General features: G+C 43.2%; 1 protein-coding gene across 3 annotated transcripts in view; it reads left to right on the plus strand.

Annotated features, from left to right (window-relative positions):
• Window positions 1-13,739, plus strand: part of LOC146821046 (uncharacterized) — a 326,636-nt gene extending 312,897 nt beyond the window's left edge. For all 3 annotated transcript variants that reach the window (XM_085611981.1, XM_085611980.1, XM_085611982.1), the window contains one exon: window positions 27-13,739. In XM_085611981.1, coding sequence (XP_085468107.1) covers window positions 27-700 — 674 coding nt within the window. In that variant the 3' untranslated portion in view covers window positions 701-13,739. The remainder of the gene's footprint in view (window positions 1-26) is intronic.
• The last annotated feature ends 748 nt before the right edge of the window (window positions 13,740-14,487 follow it).

The raw sequence follows: 14,487 nt of genomic DNA on the forward strand, positions 1-14,487 counted from the left end.
GACTGACTCTTCTTTCAATCCTACAGGTGATGGAAGCACGAACCGGCCAAAAAAAGCTGAAGAGTCAAAACAATGCACCAGGAACTCTACAGCACCCTATAAAACCTCATCAGAAAAAACAAATTCTAGGATGTTCCATAGCTCTCTTAGGGTGACAAATTCTAGAAGTCAACAATGGTCGGAACGCTATCAAGAAATAAGCGGAAAGAAACCTATTCAAAGTGAACATGGTTTCAATAACGCAGAGCATTACGGTTTACAGCAGGGACGATCGAGAATAAAGATATCAAAAAAATATAACGAATATGAAGAAAACTTAAGGACTTCAGCTTTTCTTAATGGTATTCAAGACGCTCAGCAGAATCACGCATCGTGCACAGATGATCAGTTTGAGAGAAGTTACATTCTGGAGAGGGACTTCAGTAGACATCCAGGAGCACGTTCAGCAGCGAGACCCTATGCATGTACTGTTTGTGATAAAAGCTTCTTTCGAAAGGGCCATTTGATCACGCACTATAGAACACATACTGGTGAAAAACCATATCCCTGTCCTTTCTGCCCTAAAAGATTTAATCGGAAAGATAATCTTAATGGACACATAAGAATTCATACTGGAGAAAAGCCGTACACATGTGTTGAATGTGAAAAAAACTTCACTTCAAAAAGTGATCTGAATCAACATCGGAAAAGAAGACACTAACTCGGAGAGGATGTATGCTTGTAACGAAAACCTGGATCATACCTAAAAAAAATAGTAAACAATACTAACAGGACGTACTGCAATCTCTGCATTTTGACTGAGTAGCAAACAAGACAACAGGGAACGAACCTCACAACCAGAGGGAAGTGGCACTAACGCACATCGCATAACATTCCTCTAGAATTAGCACAGTCAGTGGCTTGCCCATTTGAACTGATTTTATACCTGGTTTACCGCAGGTGTAAATAATTCCATCACAAAGAGAAACAAATATGTATTATGTTCCTGTATAGCTTGGCAGCAGAAAGATTTAGCTGAACAGGCATTCCATAGTAATTATGTACTATCACAAAATATGACCTTTGATGTTGCATAGACACAAGATATAGATTCCCAACTGAAAAAATAAGTCTTGTATTAAAAATCAATCTTTGAGTAAGAACATATCACAGAGGACATAATTCTCTTAAAATGGAAACGTTCTTGTAGATCACCGAGTACGACTGTCTGTTAAAATCGGAAGCACCCATGCTAATTAGTAACAGATTAATAAATGTTTTACTTGCTAGAGGTACTCTAAGGCCTACCCACCATTATTCTTCACAGTGTGTGATGTCCATCGCCACGCAGATGGAAGCAGAGCACAGTAAAGTGGCGTTTTAAAAAATAATAGCCCAAATGTCGGGCTAGATTTACCCTCTGTTGGTAAGCCCTAAACCCATATACCTCCTGCTACCCGTTTCCTCTGCTTGTACAGCCAGTTTCAAAGGGCATGATGTTTTAAAAAACACACTCTAAGTACCTAGAGTAATACTTTTCATGGGCTTTTCTTCGATGCGCAGAAGATCAAATTCCCATACTCAAACACCCTATTTTATAGCACAAATGTGAAGGACTTGTGGGACAGAGATGTATGTCCCTTTTGTCAAAGTACCCCCTCCCCTGTTTGGGCACCCCTCACTTCACCTACACCTGCTTTGTGTATCCCTTTCACACTGATGTCACCATACCTTTTCACCTTGAGAAGACTTGGGCAGGGACCCAGCACACAGGAAATACTAGGAACTCATTTTTATGCAGCCTGATTCCCTCCCTGAAAGAAAATACAAGAGACGGTAACCTACTATCACCATACTCATACTTCAGTTTGCCATGCAGTCAGTTAGTTCCAGTCAAAGGGTCCCAAAAATGACATTGTGAAAAGATATCTTTTGATTAATTAGCGAGAGCTTCGAAGAAGCTTAAGGGAAGTAGTCAAGTTTCTTTCCTAGACTACAGACCTAGCAGGCTAATATGACTTCAGTTGTACTGTGGTCCCCTTCACAAAGTACATTCCTAGTTACAGTCTTGGGTCATCGGTCCTAACCTTTCCTAATTCGCTCTCCACTCATTGCCAGTTAGGGGAAGGAAGATTCCTGTGGTATTGGCCTCCAAAGACCTAAGCACATACCCACCCCTTTAGAGAAATATTACAAAGGAGTATGTTTCTCTTCAACGACAAAGCTGTTCAGTCACAAGCGCCTTATTATTTTCTTACTTAAGAGGGCAAAAGGATGCTTCCTGAACCTAGATATTGGAAGAGTTTTGAGGTTTGATCTGAATTGCATAAAGGCCTTTCACACCTTTTCTGGGGTCCAGAACACCACTGGCAACCCTAACCCTAGAAACAGTTGATCAAGAGCCCAGTTGAGAAATAATTATTTGCTGCATAAAAGATTCCTAGGCTATACTGTTGTCCCTATTGTGGGTAGTTTTCATGGACATTTGAACCTGGTAATTTTTATCGGCATTTAAAAACACAACTGTAATAAATTGCTATGTAATGCTGGGCTATTACTTATTATGCTCTGATTTAAGAGATCACTTCCACCAACCTTCGGTAGGAAGCACCATTACGGAGGCCCGCTCCAATTGTTGCACGCTTCTTATGCTTGGGTATTTGCTATCTATCCATTTAAATAAACAGAGGCTGGGTGAGTGAGTAAGAATATCTTAATTTTCATAATAAAATCAATATTGTCCTTTCGGAAGTGCTAGGGTACACTTCTGTTTATCTTGGGATTTTTCTTTCACACATTGTGGCTCTTAGACCCTTCAGATTGGGAAATACTGCAGTAAGTAACATGTTCTTACCTTTATAACGAGCCATGATTAAACAGGTTCTAGAATTAGCCATCCTATGGCTTTGTGAGAAAGGTTCTTTAACATAGAGAAACTCAAAAATAAGTGAAGGAAGAAGGAAAGCCCTTCTCCTTGGAAATGCAACATTGAAAATACAATGATGAACCTAAAGGTGGAAAATGTTAAACTCCAAAACCACACCGGGTTAATACAAATATCATAATTAGTAGAAAAGATTGAGGTCATTAAGCAAACCAAGATCATGGTTACTAGAATACCATTTTCTCATTGCCACCAATAAAACACATCAATTTCTGCAGCAGTTGTTAAAAAGACATGAAGACCCTGGTAAAGGAAATAACCGATTAGGTTAAGAAAAATTCCAAGAACGTTCTGTACGTATTATGGGCAAAAGAACAAAATATGATTTAGCCACAGATATTAAAAACTGGTGCATTAATTTTGGGTGAGGTTATGGAGCTGCTTTTGCTTCGGGAGCAACTATAAACTCCCAAGAGGCCTCCAGACAGTTGGCCACTTACGTAAATACCTTCAACCGTCAGAGCCAGACATAGCCACCCCGGAAGGCTACAAGATCACCCGCAGGGACCGAAACAACAACAAACCGGGAGGAGGAATCTCCATCGTCCACAGGAACACCATCAGAATTTCGACCAACACCGAAGACTCCATCAGCATGGCCGAACACCTACACTTCCAGATCCACGCCGATCACAACACCACCCTCAGAGGAACCATTGTCTACAGACCCCCAGGCCCCCACCCACTGTTTAGCGACTCCATCGCCAACCTCATCAGCACACTGCCCTCGCCTCCACATACTACATCCTCCTTGGAAACCTGAACTTCCACCTCGAGAACGCCAACAACAGCAACTCCACAACCTTGATCGACAACCTCGCCAACCTCTGACTCAAACAGTTCGTCACAACTCCCACCCACTCCACCGGACACACGCTCGACCCCATTTTCCGCGCCACCAACCATGTCACCTTCTGCCACACCACCGAACTCCACTGGACCGACCACCACTGCATCCACTTCTCCTTCGAGAAACACACCGCGCACAGCCATCTGCAATGAATCCCACACCGCAGCTGGAACAAAGTCATAGAAGACCAGCTCCTCACTACCCTCGCCCGAGACCCTCCATCCGAGCCCACAGACACAAACACAGCAACCCACAACTTCAGACAATGGATCGACAACTGCGCCAACACCCTCGCCACGCTCAGGAGACCCTCAACAAGGCGCACCGACACAAGAGCCATCTGGTTCGACGCTGACCTCCAGACTTCCAAACAAACCTGCCGAAGGCTCGAGAAGCAGTGGCGCCAGGACCAGACACCAGACAACCACGCGGCCCTCAAGGACGCCAGACGCAAGTACCACCACCTCATCCGATCCACCAAAAGGACCTTCTTCCGAGAACGCATCCACAACAACACACACAACAGAAAAGAGCTCTTCAGCATCGTGAAAGAACTCGCCTCCCCACTCTAGCTCCAACGGCATCCCGCTGTCGCAAGAACTCTGCAACTCCCTGGCCACCTTCTTCCACCGCAAGATCGCAGACATCCACGACAGCTTCGACACCCAGAAACCGACGACAGTCACCCCCTCAACATCCTCCAAAGACACCGACCGCCTGCTCTCCTGGAACAACGTCAACGACAAAGACACCATCAAAATCATGACCCCTGCACCCACAACATCTTCAACAAAGCAAGCTCCATCATCGCACCCCAACTCTGTAAGATCATCAACAGCTCCTTTGAAACCGCCACCTTCCCGGAGAGCTGGAAATATGCCGAAATCAACGCCCTACTCAAAAAGCACAAAGCGGACCCAAAGAACCTCAAGAACTTTCGGCCCATCTCCCTGCTCCCTTTCCCGGAGAAAGTCATTGAGAAGACCGCAAACCAACAACTGACCCCCTTCCTGGAGGAGAACCACATCCTGGACTCCTCCCAATCCAACTTCCGCAGCATCCACAGCACCGAAACCGCCCTCACCACCGCCACCGACGACATCAGGACCCTGCTGGACAACAGCGAAACAGCGGCCCTCATCCTCCTAGACCTCTTGGCTGCCTTCAACACAGTCTGCCACCACACCCTGCGCACATGCCTCCACGAGGCAGGGATCCATGACAAAACCCTGAACTGGATCACCTCCTTCCTCACCAGCAGAACCCAGAGAGTCCGCCTCCCACATTCCGATCCGAAGCCACCACGATCACCTGCTGCGTACCCCAAGGATCGTCCCTTAGCCCGACCCTTTTCAACATCTATCTACATGGCTCCGCTCGCCGACATTGTCCGAGCGCACCACCTCAATATCATCGCATACGCCGACGACACCGAGCTGATCCTCTCCCTCACCAAGGACCCAGCCACCGCCAAATCCAACCTTCACAAGGGAATGAATGCCGTCGTAGAGTGGATGAAGACCTGCCATCTGAAACTGAACTCTGACAAAACGGAGGTCCTCATCCTCGGCTCCACCCCCGCACATGGGATGACTCCTGGTGGCCGACCACGTTGGGAACTGCCCCGACACCCACCAACCACGCACGCAACCTGGGGTTCATCCTGGACTCAACGCCCTCTATGACCCAGCAAGTCAGCACTGTTTCCTCCTCCTCCTCCTTCAACACCCTCCGCATGCTCCGCAAGATCTACAGATGGAGCCCCACCGAAACCAGAAGGACGGGCACCCAAGCCCTTGTCAGCAGCAGGCTGGACTACGGCAACGCCCTCTACGCGGGAACCACAACCAAACTTCAGGAACGACTCCAACGCATACAAAACGCCTCCGCACGCCTCATCCTCGGAATCCCTCGCCACAGCCACATCACCACCCACCTGAGAGACCTGCACTGGCCAGTGGTCAACAAGAGGATCACCTTAAAGCTCCTCACCCACGCTCACAAAGCTCTCCACAACGCCAGACCAGCCTACCTCAATTAACGACTCACCTTCTACACCCCGAACCGCCAGCTTTGCTCCGCTGACCTCGCCCTCGCCACCGTCCCACGCATCCGCCGAACTACCACCGGCGGCAGGTCATTCTCCCACCTCGCCGCCAAGACATGGAACACCCTCCCCATCCACCTGTGACCGACCCAGGACCTGCTGACCTTCAGGAGACATCTCAAGACCTGGTTGTTCGATCAGTAGCTGCGTCATCCCCCACCCCCTCTAGCGCCTTGAGACCCTCACGGGTGAGTAGCGTGCTTTACAAATGTTTGATTGATTGGTTTTATTGATTGATAAATCCTCAACATAGCCGATTTCGAACACCGATAGTTTTTTGATACAGACACTCTAACGCCTCTGTCCACCCTCTACCTACAGATCGTGATTATGAGATTATACAGGTCAGAATAAAGTTTTTCTCACTTGTATAAATGTGTTGAAACTAAGGACCAAATTAAGCAGAATAAAATTCGACAACGGGTTGACAGAAAATGCAGTCACAGATTAAATTAATAAATTATATTATTGAAGTGCTACATTCGGGGACCACAAGCGAAGTTGCAAGTCTGCGAGATTAAATTAGTAATAGATATTCAAAAAGGCAGCCGCACACCTTCCAGATTCTAAGTTGTGATACGGTATTTTCAAATAACACATGAAACAGTGGTGGCAAATGGGGATTCACAGAACATCAAAAGGCCCCCAGCAGTTAAGGAATAATCAGAGGAATTCCATTATTTGCCCCAACTATTATTTTTCAGTTTAAAAGTGGATATCAAGAGACCATCTCATCTCGTTTATTTGAAAAGTTCCAAACAGTTAATGATACCGGTTAGCAATCTCAATTAACTAGTTTTGCTTGAGTGTGGACTTGGTTTTAAAAGTGTATGAAAGTACGATTTGCCAAGGCAGAGAAACTTATTGCAAAGATCCTCCCAGTACTGTGCACATGAACTAGAAAAGGATGAAATCTACAAAGTCCAAGACACAGATAAGAGCAAAACCTTAATGAGAGAGCAATGCAAGGAAAGGTGTAAGAATGTGTACGAAAAACTGTGTAAAGGAGTCGACCAAAGTACCAGCTATAAGTCAACTTGGTTTTATCGAAATCATGACTTTGGCTAGGCGCAATGAAATCCATGTTCATGCCAAAGAAGAAGGATACTCCATTGTTACATGTTAATATGCACTGAACAGAACAAAAAGACAGACTCTTAACTATCTTCCATTGAACGTAGAAAAGGATTTTGCTAATGATGTCTGGGGAGAGGAGTTGGCCTAACGGCTAAGGCGCTCGCCCTCGGACCTGGGGGAACTGGGTTCGATTCTCGGTAACCACGCTAAACATCCTGTGCAAATCATTTAATCTCCCCGTGCCTTAGAAAAAAAAATCAATGTGTCCTCATGTAACGTAACTGGTGCTATGTAAAGCGCTCTGATACCTGATTGAATTTGGGTCAAGTTCGCGCTATATAAAACTCTGCAAAAAAAAAAGATACAGAAATAAGCAACAGAAGTATAAAATAGCACAACTGCATTAAGAAACTTTAACACTGGCATATCTCTGCACTAAATTGGTGCAAAAGAGACATTTGACCACGTAAAGCAGACTTGGAGACAGCAGCCAATTTGGGATTGCTTGGGATAGACTAATAACCACTAATACAAAAATAGTTTCCTGCAACAGAGTACAGGTGTGGAAGAGAAGCCTATGAAAATGTTGATCTCCATAAACTCAGCTGTTCAATAATAACAATTAAAGGTCTGGTTGATTATTTTGAATCATTTGTCGAGGTAGTCAGAAGGAAATCAATTTTTGAACATAACTCTGTCAGTTCATGGGCATCATTTCTGAAAGATGGACTGAATTGCTTACCTGGGAAAACTACCTTCGGAAAGTGTGCCTTAAAAAACAATGGAGAGGGACTATCCTTGGCACAGATTGGGTACTGAAGGAAAAACATCCTAATTAAACACCCCAACTCACACCTCGTGTTCATTTAGAGTTCGATAAATCAACCCCTAGCCAGCGTCCATTATAAAGCAGATGTTATCGGCAGAGTCTAGTAAATAAAGGCAAAAATGTAACGTAAACAGGGAAACAATAAGAATCCCATAGATATGTAAAACACTCAAATGTAGAAATATAAATTATTTGACCATTCTTTAAATAGAATTCTAGCCAAACGAAGTCTACAGGGTACCATTAGCATGCATGCATTAGTCCAGCGCTGTAGTTGTCTGCTTCAGTATTTGACCGCACGTTTTTGTCCTCACTGGACTTTTAATTAACCAACTTCATACGGGATTTTGGAACCCCCTACAATGGGCATAACATCTTTCCAGTAATCCAAACTCACCACCACTTCTTTGTGAATCTAACCAGTAGCATGTTATTGCAAATCCAGTTAATATGTTAGGGAAAATTCCGAAACACATCCCTGTGGCTGCAAATATCAAACCTTGCATTAAAAATCTTAACAATTGAGCCTACACACATCGTTATATGCCTTCAAGTTTCTGGTTTAGCTGAAAGCATGTGGCCTTTATCATGAGGTACTCGGTGATCTTCGTTGGTTGCTGCCTGTTCTTCCCACTGACATACTGGCATTAGTACCGGAGTCTACAACCATAGTTCTGTAAAGAGCAGTGCTTGGACATCTGCAGAAGTCTTTTCATAAAAGTGCTTCAGAGAAGCTAATACCCCCAGAGTTTGAATGAATTAAACAGATCAAATTCTTGAAGCAGTTCAAACCCTAAGACTGTGTTAATCATTTCAGCAATATTTTCTCTGATATTTATTCTTGGGTTCAAGCCTTCCTGAACGTTTGTAAAGTTTCCATACGTTTCTGGACTTAGTCACTTGATTTTACATCATTTATAAAATGTTGCATAATCACCAAAATGAAGCAAGTGCTACATATTATAATTCTGTTATATATAAAAGTTGCCTCTCTTCTGGCTGCACCAACGAAGCAATATGTTAATTATCAAAACGTATTCATTTGTATAATACCATATGTATTCACATATAATGCCTAAACAACATACCCATAATATTGTAGTTTTTAAATTAAACCACAAGTAATGAACCTCTTTAACAAACCCAACAAAAACATAATATTTTATTTGGGGTATTTCTCACAGCAATTTTTTTTAAACCTTTGCATTGACATTATTTTTTGCATTTATTTAAATCCTAATATTATTTAGATGTCTACCTGGTAACTAAAAAGCATGTGTGTATTTGTCAATTGTTTTGCTACAAGCTCTTCTCACAGTGATAAAACGTCCTCGGGCAGCAGCATGTGCTTAATAGATGCTTTTCATTTCATTTCATAAATAAGATGTATTTTAAATCCAGAATGTATGCATTTTGTAATGTAATTCCATCATGATATAAGTAGAGTGACGTCTCTCAGTATTCACAAGAGTTGACTTTTCATTAGTTTATCAGCCTGTCTACCCATACTCTACAAGTAGGCGAAAATTACTCAGAAGAAATTTTAAGTGACAAGACTTGACAGCAATCATATCGAATTGACTTTTGGGTATTTCTTATGTTGAACCTTTGAAGAGTCCCTCACCATGGCATTTCAACCAAATAACTGATTTGATATAATTTGATTGTTTCCTTATCTATTACTATGAATGTTGACATATAAAAAGGCTTGTTCCAGGAATGCGATGGTCACAATGATTTTGGCAGTTTGTAAATCCGAAAATTCTGAATCTCTTTTTGAAGCAGTGACATTTTGGCACGTTCTTGGGTAAAATAGCAAGGGACCTTCCAGCAGGGGAAATGTTTGTAATGCTATGTATGATTAAAGCAGAAGAAAACTCTTCACCTAACTTCTGACTTTAGAATGTCCCTTGATCCTCCGAGACACTTTACTGAAATGAAATTGCAGCTGCCAAGTAGGTCATTCATTTCAGCAATAGTCTGTGATCCACAACAGTGAAGAGGGTCCTTTTGAAACTCTCATTTTAGTTCCCCTTAACCTGTAAGAGCACAACAGGTGGCCTCAGGTTTACAACCCCAAAACTATCATTTCAGTTTGACACAGTCCCTCCAGTGGGCATTACTTATTCCTAATTTGGTACATGAAGCACAGAACCATCTGAAGCTCTGCTTTAGATGATCACTCATCCACTTGTGGCACTCTTGGAATTCTGTAACTGTATTCTATCCATAATTGGACATGGCAAGTATTTGCTTCAAATGCACCTTAAAGAAATGTGCGTGGAGAGTGTGTTGGCATCGCAAATGCAGCTCATCTGCTGCCGCTCAGTGAAAAGTCCATCATTCCATGGTGTCATGCTGTTGTACACACCAATTTGCAACAGGGAGACAATTAAGAAAATACATCCTATCATCCTTTTCCCCTGATTGTGCATGTAACAGCTGCTGAGCATTTGTTCCTCCAGTTTGCTACTAATATTAAGACTTGTTCTGGAATTTTGCAAGGAAGGTTGTACCCTAGTTGCACATATATCTTTGCTGCTGTTTTTTCAGTGTGGGGGAATTAGGCTGTTCGGACAAGTTAGGTTGCAAAACTGCAGACTAAAATACTGATTAGAAACTTGTTGAAGAGGATTTCCCAGTTGAAATGTTGAGCTAGGGAAAAGTTGCCTCTGCTTTCCCATGCTTTTAGGTCACTGGAGCTGGCCCTGACTGTGGGATAGATAGCTCCTCCCATGCCTCCCATGTAATCATTTTCGATCAAGCACTCAATCTACATTTCCTATGATGCACTCAATCCACTTGATCACAACACAATGTGACAATGTGCTTTCCTAGTGACAGACTGCCCTTGTGTATCTACATAAAAAACTCACAACTTCTTTTACCCATCCTAGACCCGCCAAATACCACTTGTAAGGTGAAAAGGCAATACTATATATAGATTTGGCCTGATTTCCCTACTCCGTGAGGGAGGCAGTCTCTGTTGGTTTACCTTTGGGACTGCATACTTTCCAATTTTTCAGATCTGAGTCTGCTTAGCTCAATTCACATCAGTTGGCATGCTCACCAAAAGAAATTGTTTGTCCCTTTGTCCCGTTGTGATCATGATGCATTCTCAGAGTTGGTAAAGAGAAACTTTGAAGGACTTGCGTTTCAGCAAAAAGGTATTATTGGCTTTATGTGCAGGAGGCTTTAAAGGGTGCCAACCCTTCTCCAGTTAGGAGATGCCACCTGCCAAGCAAACTGACCTTGTGGTACCTAAGTTATGTACTTGCGAGGATGAATGCATACAGCTTACCCTAAGTGAAGAAAGAATGACTGTATCTGGATAGCTGACTGGGTCCGGCAGAAAGTATCGAGCATAGACCTGTTTGTGATTTGACTGGAGTGGTAGAGACACTTCCTCTTCCAGTCAGCCTGTAGGTCTCTCCCTTCTTCTGATAATTGGTAGGCAGAGCAGAGAAGCACCGGAGACAGGCCTTTGACTGCCGGAGCAGACTTCTGCATCCTGATGCTAGAAACTTTCAACTAACATGCCAAGTTAACCGAATATTCCCTGCTTCTCGCTGCTCTGCTTTCCCAAACCTTCCCCAACAATTTTTGCCCCAGACATTGTAGGTTTAGGGGCTCCACATTATGTGCCATAGCCCCTTCCCATAAGTGTAGCCAATGTGGTTTCCTGGCAGCAATCACCATTGCTGCATTAGACAACCCCTGCCACTAGATGCAGTGTCCAATACTAGTTGTAGCTGTTTCTGCATCGTTTTCAGCCTTGGACTTCACCCTAAACATTTCAGAGCGGTGGCTGAGAGGGGGTTAGATAGCAGAAAAATACGCTGTCTTCAAAGATTTCTCCATATTTTGTATTCATTGGATTTGTGGATGAAGCCTTCTCTGTAACCAGTCATGCTACCTGCTAGACTAGGCACCAAGGACACAACCCTCAGTATCTTTGGAAAATCCTCATTAAATCCCAGGAGATGGTATAGTATAGAGAATAATCTGACACCACGGTCTTTCCTAGCTCGTTTTGTTCCTTGAAAATAATTTTCTGCTAAGTGAGTGAGTGCGGAGGTAGACATAGAGAATTAAAGGCATCATATCTGAAGGCATTTTATGTCGAGGGATCAAGCATAGTGGCTTGGGAATCTTGAAATGTTTTTTAACCACAAATTCAATGAGACTCTGTCGTCTGCAATCCTGGGTGGCCAAGATACTGAAGGATTCGACACGCGGCCCTTGCTAGGAATCTCTGGGGCTTGTTTTCTCTTTTGCACTTCAACAATAGGAGACCTATTGATTTTCCATTAATGTGCAACTTAAAATAGAAAACCTGGATAAAACTCAGCACACGTGTATCCAGAGAGCACAGTTATATTCCTTTCTAGCATTCTGAGAGGCAGGGACTGGTTCTCCACAGCACTCGTTTTCGTATTAACCTACTTCCCAGACTACTGTCATCACCCTGAATGGTTAGAAGATCCTGATGCAGTCCTTCTCTGCAGTGTTGTCTCCTTTCAAGCATGTTCTGCAACATGGAAATAGAGTGTGTGGAATACTTTTGCCTATGCAGTGAAGCACCTTTTAACACCATACTGCTTGGCAGCTTTCAGGAGCAATTAATGCCCCTGGAAAGTAGGTTATCTGAATTTTACTTAAAACTAAATGGGATCCCCTCATGAGTTCCAGTACCTACGTGTTGGCAGGTAAGATGCCTGCCAGTCTGAAGAGATCGGAAATAAGGATATTTCTGTGAAGTTCATTTTCCAATCCTGCAGGGAACCACATACCATGCAATGAAATACCCTCACACATTGGGCCACAATACTGTAGCAAAGATGATACGCATAGTGGTAATGCCTAAGCTTTAAAGAGCCCGAGTTGTGCTGCATGTTTCTGAATCATGTTTTAGGAATGGTGTAAGGAGTGTACATAAAGCAATGAACCTAGGGACTGGGATAAGTAGGAATTCGACTATATGTTAAGGTAAAAAGATCAGCGTAACTGCACTGGTCTTCATTGTGCTGTGGTGAAATATGCATGTACCGTCCAGGTTGTTCAATAAGCATATAAGTGTTGCATTGTTGCACAATTGAATGGTGCCCAATAGTAGAGAAAGTAGGTGCGGGAAGGATTACCCACTTAGAGGTCATGTATTTATGCTGGAAGCATGGAGTCTACAGGTGCAGAGGCTTCATCTTTCAGGTATTGCTATGCACTGCTCTCTCTGCTAACCCCTATCTGCTTTTAAACCAGGAGAACATGCATGCCAGTGAGGACAAGTTTGTAGCATATGATTCAATAATAGATCATTGAGGGACCACATAGGTAGGCAATATAGTAGCAAAGAATAGGCGGGTCTGTGGGAAATATGTTATGAATTAAGTATTCCCACTGTAACTCGAGTTCCCTATTAGCGTTTTGTTTTTGTTTGTATTTGATTACAGTTGTGGTTTTGAGAGCCAATACACACAACACCCCTTGAAATTAGCGTGTGTCGGAACCTAATGTATATGTGTCTGTAAAATGTTTTTATATTTGTTCTTCAATAAATATAATAGTTATTCTCTAAATCCACCTAAGGGTTTGTTCTGTGACATTCGCACAACCAACAATCTCAAGTTGCTCACTCAGAAAGAAGAATGATATGGCGTAAGAATGAACTGCTTTGTGCTTACCTCTTTTTACTGAGTGCAGATATTTTATAGATTGCCTTAGGATGATCTGGGTTTAGTCATCATTCTATATAATATTTTCCAAAGGGTAATTCTAACATAGTGCATGACTCTTGCTGTACTCTTGTGAAATTAAATTCACAGTTGGTGGTTACTGCACACTCTGAGAAAATGTCCTCAGTGACCATGTACAATGTTCCATTCTTTCTTGCTGAGCTATCTGTTAAATAGTCAGCAAACGTGGTGTGATTCAATAAATATCCTTCTTTTTTAAACATCTGTTTATTGAATTTTAGAGGTAGGTGCGTTTACACATATTGTACATACTTATCATTTTGCTTTACTTTACAAATGATGGACAGATATGATACACTCTATACGATAGTTAGACATATTGTCTCGCTGATAAATGTAATCTAGCAATGTCCCATTGCATCAGGGTTGTCTAAAGAGTATGTGTGAATTCAAATAGGTCGTACATTTGTGTATTTCATCAATTAGACAATTATGCAACAGATTTAAACGTGAAAAATCTAAACTAAACTTCTGAGCATGCTAGTGAGGTTACTCTACACTGCGTGGGATAAGTTGTCCATGGCCTCCCCCTCAGGCCCACACAGCGCCTCAGCACCCCGGTGCATACTATGTGGGACACTGCACCTGCAGCTCGTCACTGAGGTTCCCCTACAGGCGAGCTAATACCGAGATGGCGGAGATTCAACTCTGCTATGGTGTATTGTGAATGTATTGCTTATATGATATGTTTGGTTTGTGTTTGGGTTTAGTATGCATGACGGCATAAGTTTTTCCAGCTAGGCTCATCCTAGTTGTGCCCCCCGCCCCCCACATGCCGCAACGTCCCATAGCCCAGAGGGCGCAGAAATGCAAAGGGCCCATGGAGGAACGGATGAGGCAGCAATGTAGGTTTGCCACACCTCAAACGGAAGACACGGTCTGCGGCCCCTTAGCGGGGATGGCACCCATTAGGGGGGCAGTGTCTTAAGTTCCCGACCCTCCCTCCAA

Source organism: Triturus cristatus, chromosome 6 (assembly GCF_964204655.1).
Source record: "Triturus cristatus chromosome 6, aTriCri1.1, whole genome shotgun sequence".
Lineage (NCBI taxonomy): Eukaryota > Metazoa > Chordata > Amphibia > Caudata > Salamandridae > Triturus > Triturus cristatus.